A 10,000-nucleotide genomic window follows, 5' to 3' on the forward strand; every position below is an offset into this window, starting at 1 on the left:
TATAGCCCTTGAAATCGTCTCCATTTAGAAACTAATTCGAAATATTACATTAGAGGAATATAACGAGACCAAAGAGATTGTTCGTATTACGGTTTCTCCTGTACTCTTGTATTACTACCGCCAGCGCAAAATAAAACTTGTTAGCTCTCTCAAAATTGGCGTGCAGATCTTTTGCCCAAAATCCTTCGACTCCCTTCGGATAATTCCTTCTCCGATTCAAAATATGTAAGAGCAACCGATCCCGTGTGGACAATCGATCACGGGAAGGTTTCTTTTTTTTCGGAAATTAGCGGAAAATTTTAGCGTTGGCGACCCATTTCGCGAATTATACAGGATTGCCGTACCTGGCGCCCAACGTTCAAACATTAGCTTTCGAGCTGGGTCAGAAAGCCGACGGTAATTGACGCGAGAAATCGTCGCAAAACATAGAGAATACGTAATGCATTTAATCTCAGCGAGAAATAAGTCATCGATCGACATCGAAACAATATCGAATGGACGTCGACTTGACGGTTTCGATGGCGATTCGACATTGTTTCGACGTCGATGAACGAGTTATTTTTCGAGTTATTATATGCTGCAACTTTTATCCTTTCGATACGCCGTTCACAAAATTTCTTTGAGTGAAATATAATAAAAAAATAAAAAAAATAAAATAAGTCATCACCGAGTCACTCAAACTTTTTTCAGTTATGTGCAATAATTTTTAATAACTTTCCACTCATATAGAATGATTTTTCTGAATCATTCTGAATCATTCTGAATTATTGAGATTCTGAATCATCAAATGAGAATTTTCACTAAATATTGAAAAGTGAATCTGATATACATACAGTGAATTGCAAAACGATTTAGATACAATGAAGTTGAGTTAACTACATTGTCAAAATTATAAGTCATTACTACTGACAGACTTATTCAGTAATTTTATTATATATTGTAGTGGAATATCGGAAAGAGCGAAGAGGTATATCGACGCGTACTCAGAGTGAGAAGTTGAAAATTTGTATTTAATCGTTCTTTTACAAAGCCGTACACTGACGTTATTCGCGAGCTCCAGTTCTACGCGGAAATTGTAAGCGACCCGCAAGAAGTCGCAAGAAGTCTCATAAGAAGAGCAGTAAGAAGAGCGCACACTTTCTTTCGCAAGGTGACTTATATAACCGTCAAGACAATTCTCGATCAGTCCTTCAGATTCCTCATCGACGATTTCAGAAGGAATCCAGAAGGAATCGTCGATACCGCCTATTATTGAGTCGAGCAACAAAAACTGTTTACATTGACTTTCGTTTTCAGGCTACTCGATAATGTCGAGATGATCGCTCGCGATGTGAATCTGTAGATCGAGATTCTGCTTTCAATACTATTATTATTATTATTATTATTAAGTGTTCTTTATTATATTTTTAATAATATTATTATTGCAAAAGTTGCTCGGTAATGACTTTCAATTTTGCCAATTTCGTGAGCTTCCAACTTCATTATGTCTAAACCGATTAGCAATGTATTGTAAACTCAAGATTTTTCAAAGTCATAAGTTGCATTTATTTATCGCATCTTTGGTAATTCAAGTTTGAATTATTTATTAAAATAATAAATAAAAAAATAATAATATAACAAATAACGTGTGTTAACCTTAAACTTATCTTTTTTAATATTCTTTTTAACTATCCTAACATTCTTTTATTAATTGCGTAAAAAAATATATTAAAGGAAAAATCCTCTTTATTGAACTATATGAAATGTAAAGCTCTGAAAATGCCACTTCTGCTTTTCTGCGTTCCCGCTTTTTCGATGAATGAACAATCATAAGAAAGATACAGCTAGAAACGCTTCCGGCAAGAAAATATTAAAAATATATAATGACTATCGATTTCTATTGATGTTGGGAATAATAAAGTATCAACGGCGTCGAGTATATATCATCGTCACAGCACATATCACTAAATTAAATTAAACATTCGTTTGATTATTATGTTTTCTTATTATGTAAATTTGTTAGCGCTTCTCGTTGTTAGCGTTTCTCGTTGCTGTACAAAGTTCAGTACATGCTTTTCCGAATAAAATATATATTAATTTCCTTGTAATTTATTAGACATCGTTTTAAACTGTAAAGTTAGTGCATAACATGCTATATACGAGGGTAGTTTGATAAGTCAGTGACTTTTTTAATAAAAGATATTTTTTTCGGCAAATAAGCGTTTTATTTCTCAACGTAGTCTCCTTTTAGCTCGATACATTTAGTCCACCGTTTTTCCAATTTTTTTATTCCTTCCAAATAATAGGTTTTCTCAAGGCTCTCAAAATAGGCGTTTGTTTCAGTGATGACCCAAATCTCTTACCGCCCAGCCATTTCTTCAGGTTTGGAAACAGGAAATAGTCGCAGGGGGCTAAATCTGGTGAATATGCTGCATGGGGTAGCAGTTTGTAGCCCAATTTATGGATTTTTGCCATGGTGACTACACACGTGTGCACCCGTGCATTGTCCTGATGGAACAGCACTTTTTTCTTCGCCAAATGCGGTCGTTTTTGCTTTAAATCAATATCGAATCTGTCCAAAAGCTCTGAATAATATTCGCCGGTGATCGTTTTACCCTTTTCAAGGTAATCGATGTGAATGATATCGCGTGCATCCCAAAAAACTGTGGCCATGACCTTGTTGGCCGACAGACCCACCTTGGCCTTCTTTGGTGCACGTTCACCCGAAGAAACCCACTGTCTTGATTGTTCCTTGGTCTCTGGTGTGGTGTGATGGATCCATGTTTCGTCTACGGTAACGAAACGGCGCAAAAACTCGTTCGGATTACGGCTGAACATCGCCAAACACTCCTTTGAAATGGTCACACGGTTGCGCTTATGGTCGAGTGTGAGCAATCGCGGCACCCATCGCGCGGATAGCTTTTTCATGTCCAAATATTCATGTAAAATGTGATGTACCCGCTCATTTGAGATGCCTACAGCCTCAGCCACTTCACGCACTTTCATTCTCCGATCATCCAATATCATTCCATGGATTTTATCGACGATTTCTGGCGTGACGACCTCTTTTGGGCGACCTGAACGTTCGGCGTCACTTGTGCTGGTACGACCACAACGGAACTCAGTAAACCACTTCTTAACCATTGAAATTGATGGTGCAGAGTCCCCATAGTATTTATCAAGCTTTGCCTTGGTTTCGGTGATGGTTTTTTTACGCAAAAAATAATGCTTAATCAGCACACGAAATTCACTTTTTTCCATTTTCGTTAAAATTCACGAGGTTGTCTGCTTTCAATGGCTGTCAAACACTAACTAAATGGCGCAGCTTGCCCAAACTTGTACAGTAGTCTATTAATAGATGGCAGTTGACGGGAGCAGTGCTGCATTTAAAGTTACTGCGCGGAAAATTCAAAAAGTCACTGACTTATCAAACTGCCCTCGTAATAATAAGCAGATAATAGCATAATTTCGTTAATGTATGTGTCGTGTACGTAAATATCATTCTTTAACACTATAAGTACAAATAGAGTAAAAATGACTTGTTAACTTTGTATAAACATAACTGAAATATTTATAACAATGCACTTTATGTTTTTTACTTATTCTTTTTGAATAAAATTGCAAAGAATAAATAAATAAATAAATATTTGCTCTCTCTCTCTCTCTCTTTTTCTCTCCCCTTTCTATAAACGTATCTTTCTAAAAATGTCTTTTTAATCATTCAGAAGAAAACAGATCGTTAATCATCAGTAGTTTAGACCTTTCATTCTTTACGCACAGATAATTTAACATCACCTCGGTATCGAGCATGAAGCGATCAGTCGAATATTGACGGGCTTTAAAAAAGGCTCCGCCTACTCGAGCGGGGAACGTTTCGTATCATACGTACAGATACAAGTGCGTAAAAGCCATTGGTTATGTTAAGAGAAAACTGCTTTGCAACTGTAGTAAAATTCGTGAATCCGATTGAAGTTCTCAGGCTATGTTTACAATAGAAGTCGTAAAGTCGTAAAGTCGTAGATCCTAAGAAATTGACAAATTGAGAATTGATTGTGATTTGAAAAATTACAATCGTTTTTTTCTGAACCGCATGGAAAATAATGAACTGTGTATAGGCCAATAGTCTTTTGAATTACAGCTTAATGATTTTACGACCTCTATTGTAGACGATCCCTTAATCTTGGCTGAATCAGAGAGCATCTACTAATTATAATAGATTCACGAATTTTACAATAGTTGTAAAACAACTTCTTCTATTGAACGCATCTATTGACGCAACTGTCTTGAAAAATATTTGCAAACAGCACTCGGTTTATTAACGCTGATGTGCTTCGGAAATCATTATAGCTTGTATCGAATAATAATTCATAATGAACGTGCTATAATATTTTAACCTTTTCGATACGGCGGATACTCGTCGTGTAGCGTGACTCAATGGTCCAAAAAAAGGAATTATATCACTTTATTGATCAAGTCATAATATCCCACATTACTTCACTGCATAAAAAGTCTTATTTCAAAAGTATTGTTTCGTATTTACGAAATTTTGTCATGAATTCTGCTTTGTAATAATCTTGGATTGGATCGGGGGTCAATATTTTTCAGTGTGATACGGGGAATAGAACGTGAAAATCTTGTATGCCTCTGCATCCAAAAACAAGTAACAGAAGTAAATTTTTTTTTTAATGCATTTTTCGCATTTATTTGAATTCTATCTATTGCGATTGAATGCGAGGGACGTTTTGATTTAAGTGGATTCTTTTTAATGCGAAAGTTCGTATTCGTTAAAATTTTGCCACTTTGAAAAGAGATTCAGATATTTTTTAATGTAAAATTAAATATACTTCACTGTTTGACAACACAATTTTATAGACAAATATTTATTAGTTTAATTAATAATTAGAAACGATTCCTTATAATATAAGAAAATTAAAATTTGTCAACATTTTGAATGAAAACATTCACCACTATCGTCTCATATTCAGTGCAATGAAATTTAATATAAACCAAAAGTTTTTAATTCCTTCGCTGGGGCCAGAAAACAAAATTAAATATTGAAAAAATATAAATATTTTTTAATTCTTTTCGATCCGACATTTTATGCAGGATTGTTTTACTAAACAACCAGAATAAGGTGAGACATACTGTTATATATGTTTATGTAAGGTGTTTTCATATTTATAATGAGTTTTATTCGACTGTTTATTGAACGTTTATCCGATAAGAACAGGTATATTGTATCCACGTGGAATCTATATGGTTGACGTAAATGTATTGTCGTTTAATGCTCTGCAAAAAATGTTGGATTGAGAAGAATTAACAAGTATTGATATTTTTTAATACTTCTAATTTCTGCTTTCTGATCCGAACAGAAATATTGAAAAGTATTGATTCGCATTAAACTTCATCACGCTGAATGCGAGATAGTAGTGGTAAATGCTTTGCATAAAATGTTTATGAATTTTTACTTTCTTATCATAAAGAATCATTTGTTCTTTGTAATTATTAATTAGACTAAAAACATTTGTCTACAAAATGGTATTGCCAAACAGTAAAGTATATTTTATTTCGCCCTTACGCATTGAGAAGTATTCGAATTTCCTTTCAGAGTGGTAAAATTAAAACAAATACGAACTTTCGTTTAAAAAAGAATTCACTTAGCTTAAGACATTCCTTGCATTCAATCGCAGTAGATAGAATTCAAGTTAATGCGAACTCTCGCATTGAAAAAGATTCACTTCTTCTGCTAATTGTTTTCGGATTCAAAGGCAAGATTTTCACGTTCTATTCCCTGTATTATAATGAATACATATACTGAAAAGTATTGGTCCGCGATTCAACCCGAGATTGTTGTAAAGCAGAATTCACAACAAAATCGTGTCTAAAAAGTTGCAAAATAATAGTTGTTAACATATATTTTACATATTATTATATTAAGTATAAATTCAAACCTATATTTTATATATAATTACGAGTAAAGGCATTTTAAACGTCATTGTCGTTGTCTGTACCGTGCTGCAGTACAATCTGTTTTATAGAACGCGCGCTTGTACGCGCGATCGTAAAAAATCGGCAACTATGCGCCTAGCGTACGCGCACGTTTTCTAATTAGTCGGTGTCTGGCACTGCAACGAGAGATGTCGGCGAATGATTCTGTGAATATATATTTAATCGTTAAATATTAATTATATATATATATATATATATTATATGCAATAAATATGTTTTATGAATTTTTCCAGAACGAGCTGAACGCGGTGATGACGACGTCCACGACGGCGGCGTCTGCGGGGGCTGCAATGGTCACGACGGCCACGACGGCCACGACGGCTATGTCGGCCATAACGGCTATGACGGCCACGACGGCGACCGAGCCAATTATATTAACTGTAAGTATGAAAATCTGTATATGTCTATGCTGATCTATATATTATATTAAATTATAATATATTATATTAAATTGTAAGTTGTTATTTAACGCTTTGTCTCATATTTTAAAATTAACTTATTGTTATAGCCTAAAACACTGCAAAATATTATTAAAGCAGCTGTCGTGGCTGCAGTAGGAAGAGGAAGAGGGAGAGGGAGAGGAAGAGGCAGAGGAAGAGGAAGAAGCAGAAGCAGCGGCGAAGACAGAGCATTGGATTGCCAAACACATTGGGTTCGTCTCCGCCAACGATTTATTAAGGAAAGGCAGCAGCGAGAACTAGAAACTAGAAATGAAGCAGGCAACATACCAGATAAAAATGGCCTCTATTCAACCACTTAAATTTTTTGGGACAATTCATCTTTCAGAGAAAGTTTGTTTCATTTTTCATTACAAGATTAATTATAGGCTCAGTCAATACAGAGCATCTGTTATATTACATACGTTATAATAGGCTTATTCTTTTTTACTGCATTACTGCACTAATTTTTGATGTCAACGAATTTACCAGTTTCTTCTAATTTCTTGTTTGCAACTGATTTTGTGTAATGGACACTTTGACTATTTGACAAAATAATCTCATCACATTTTTCAATATTTCATTTTATCTATATCTATACTGTAATCATCATGATTTCAGAAGTGTGAGTAATGTTGGTGCAACATCTAATATTTTAGCAAATCAGCCTCGAAATATGCAATACTATAATTACTAAAATGACAACGTTAAGGTACGAAAGATTATTATTTTTAAATAAATAACGTATACTGTTATAATACATTTAACCATTTGTCTTGTAGTAACGGTATTAGTACAAGATGTTATCATAACAGGATTTGCACGTTGCCTATTTCATAATTTATAATGTAATTATTTCATATATATGTATAATGTAATTATTGCAAATTCAAATTCAAATGTATTCAGCAGAATATTATAGTGTGTAACTGTAGTAAATTAATACTTCATTTCAAAACCTGTTATATGTATTGTAGATAATGTAAGATACAGACGAGGGAGGACAGCACCAGTCTATTCCGGGGGGAGCCACGGGAGAAAGACCGGTCCTGAGAGATCAGACTCGACGGATGGAGAAGAGGATAAAAGGAGACGCACGGAGAAAGACGGAGCTTTTTGCTTTTTAGCTTTTTGCCTTTGGCTTTTCGCCTTTAGCTTTTTGTCAATTAATGTCGAGACGAATAATAGAAATTTGAGTCAAGTCGAAGAAAGAGTCGTAGAGCGTTAAGCTTTTGTAAAGAGATATATTTGATATAAGTTGCGGTGTCGGATACTATTGTATTATTGTTTATTTAAAATATACATACTTATATTCTTGTTCATAATAAGAAGAGTTCACATTAATCGCTCGGAACCTGAACATCCTGAACATCCCTCTCTTACAAAGGAAGAGGATCAAGAAGAAGAGAGACAGAGATATATTAGAATAGAGAAATAGAGGATCTCTCTTTTTAAATCTTACAATAACAAATTATCTTATATGCAATTTTATGTGAAAGATATATTAACCTCATTTACATTTATTGATTTCTAGTTCATGGATTGTCATAAAGAATCGCCATCTGATTGGACTCCAGTTACCTTGTGCAATAACAATCTATCTGAAAATACGTTGGTGATTGTTTTAGATTCAAAACATACATACTGCTAAAATACATACTGCCAAAGTATATTTTAACAATATAATAGTCCTATTTTATATAAAAGTCTTTGGTATTTATTTTTATTATCTCTATTTCTGATAAAACATTTGTATAATTTTCTTAACTATACATTTGTTACCATTGAATTACTATTTTATTATTCATATTATTATTCTTACTTATTAAATTGTTTGTAGCCAACGGCACTTGTAGAATTGCATATACCAGCATTTTCGCCGTCATAGCAATCAACTTCATCGATGTTAAGATCAATCCCTTCTCCGTTGCAACGACCAACCTCGCCGATGCCAAGAACAACTTCTCCATTACAACAATCAACCTCGCCGATGCCAAGAATAACCCCTTCTCCATTACAACAATTAAGTTCGTCGCAGTTAGTTAAAAAATCTCTGCTCATATCTTTCCATTCATCTTCTGAAGGAGTTTTCATGGGATATACTCCCATTAAAACACTGGCGATAACTTCACAGGTTTCTTTTATTATTTTATGAGCAGTAGACACCTACTCTATAAGCGAGAGCTAATGACAATACTTGGTCACCACTAGCCAGATATCTATGATAAAATTGTTTAAATAATAATGAATATTGTACTTTGTTATTATTATTCGTGTATCGAAAGAAAAGATCACAATCTTCCTTCAATTCTGCAAAAAGGGTTGTAAAATCACCATATTCTTCTCGTCTTGTGTTTATGGGTCGCACCCACCATCTCCTATTGATCCAACGCTTACGTTTTCTTCTTTTCCAAATGGCATATAATCCAAATATTTGCACATGAACTAGAAATAGCATAAAATTATCTTTGTCCTATAAAAAAAAGTGAATAAATATTATGATGTATATAACACAAAAAATGCATAACAATTAAATACTTTGTTCATGTTGATCTATGTTATATTTGCGACTTTAATGATTGCAGAAAGCAATTCCCTTTACTACTTAAATCTCGTCTGACAAAATTAAATAATAAAACTTTTTAATTCGGTTTCAATATTATTGTAGGCAGATTTTCGTTCAGCACATGCGCACAAGCACAACAGCAGATAATTAGTTAACATAGGAGACAATTGTGATTATTGTCTATGATTGGAGCATTCTTTTAGATTCTTCATAGACCCAGAAATATTTACCAATTAGGAGCAAGATTCAGTAGTAAATCTAGTAATGTTGTCCAACTGTTGAGTCTGCTGAACGTCTGCTGAGAACTGTTGTTCTGCTGAATTTCAGTAGAATAAAGGTCTGCGGCCTTTGTTCTACTGAATGCGGCCATTATTAAACGGAGAAAATAATTGCGAATATAAAATAAATGTATCAGCAGAAGATGCAAATAAAACTAAAAATGGTAAGTATATTTATGAATTTTTATAGTATAACGCTTATTTTTAAAAATATTTCATGACAGAAATTAACATAACCTATATGTTACTTGAATATTATTTCATTGCTTTTAACTAATTATAATATATTCGATTTGATACTACCCAGCAAACAATTTGGTAGCAAATTGTTGCCAAATTGGCACCAAACTTGTACAAAGTTTGCTGTCAAATCCGGTGCCATCTGTGTTCTCAATAGCATCGGAATTTGATAGCAAAGCTTGTATACATATTTTGATGCCAAATTGGGGCCAAATAATGAGCAAGGTTTGCTGACAAAACTATATAGAAAATTGGCGCCAAATAATGAGCAAGACTGGCTGACAAAACTCCACAGCAAATTGGCGCCAAGATCTCAGCAAGGCTTGCGGATAAAACATCACACCAAATTGTCACCAAATACTGAGCAACCTTCGGGCGACAATACTCCACAGCAAATTGACGCCAAATACCGAGCAAAGCTTGGAGATAAAACCCTACAGCTAACTGACGCTAAATACCGAGCAAAGCTTGGCGACAAAACCTTGCAGCAA

The 10,000-nt window shown here is 34.2% G+C and overlaps 3 protein-coding genes and 1 pseudogene across 7 annotated transcripts in view; 2 read left to right on the top strand and 2 right to left on the bottom strand.

The window, feature by feature from the left end:
- Positions 1 to 2,621: 2,621 nt before the first annotated feature.
- LOC112588849 (uncharacterized) lies at positions 2,622 to 3,066 on the bottom strand (the record flags this gene model as incomplete). The annotated part of the gene is made up of 1 exon (XM_025300026.1): positions 2,622 to 3,066. A coding segment is annotated over exon 1 (385 nt), but the record flags the coding sequence as incomplete, so codon positions are not given.
- Positions 3,067 to 5,963: 2,897 nt separating this feature from the next.
- LOC112588852 (uncharacterized) lies at positions 5,964 to 7,775 on the top strand. 4 transcript variants are annotated; one of them, XR_003113086.1, is made up of 5 exons: positions 5,964 to 6,134; positions 6,222 to 6,368; positions 6,497 to 6,640; positions 7,047 to 7,137; positions 7,403 to 7,527. XR_003113086.1 is itself a non-coding variant. In XM_025300032.1 (5 exons), the coding sequence occupies exons 1-5, from the start codon at positions 6,117 to 6,119 to the stop codon at positions 7,651 to 7,653; spliced, it is 564 nt and encodes a 187-aa protein (XP_025155817.1). In that variant the 5' UTR covers positions 5,964 to 6,116; the 3' UTR covers positions 7,654 to 7,775. The 4 variants fall into 4 exon arrangements, 3 of the variants coding, with proteins under 3 accessions (XP_025155817.1, XP_025155818.1, XP_025155819.1); XM_025300032.1 differs by having other exon boundaries at positions 7,047 to 7,050; positions 7,403 to 7,775; XM_025300033.1 differs by having other exon boundaries at positions 7,085 to 7,137; positions 7,403 to 7,508.
- A 154-nt stretch (positions 7,776 to 7,929) lies between these two features.
- Positions 7,930 to 8,972, bottom strand: LOC112588847 (uncharacterized; annotated as a pseudogene).
- Positions 8,966 to 10,000, top strand: part of LOC105186674 (uncharacterized) — a 5,947-nt gene continuing 4,912 nt past the window's right edge. For both annotated transcript variants that reach the window (XM_011147037.3, XM_011147036.3), the window contains exon 1: positions 8,966 to 9,433. In XM_011147037.3, the coding sequence (XP_011145339.1) occupies positions 9,352 to 9,433 (82 nt within the window). In that variant the 5' untranslated portion in view covers positions 8,966 to 9,351. The remainder of the gene's footprint in view (positions 9,434 to 10,000) is intronic.

The sequence above is a fragment of the Harpegnathos saltator genome, unplaced genomic scaffold (assembly GCF_003227715.2).
Source record: "Harpegnathos saltator strain DR-91 unplaced genomic scaffold, Hsal_v8.6 scaffold314, whole genome shotgun sequence".
Taxonomy (NCBI): Eukaryota; Metazoa; Arthropoda; class Insecta; order Hymenoptera; family Formicidae; genus Harpegnathos; species Harpegnathos saltator.

What these genes read in the sequence shown, in the direction of transcription:
- LOC112588852 (XM_025300032.1), top strand. An exon ending in CCGAGCCAATTATATTAACT is followed by an intron (nt 6,369 to 6,496) that starts GTAAGTATGAAA and finishes TTATTGTTATAG; the next exon opens with CCTAAAACACTGCAAAATAT.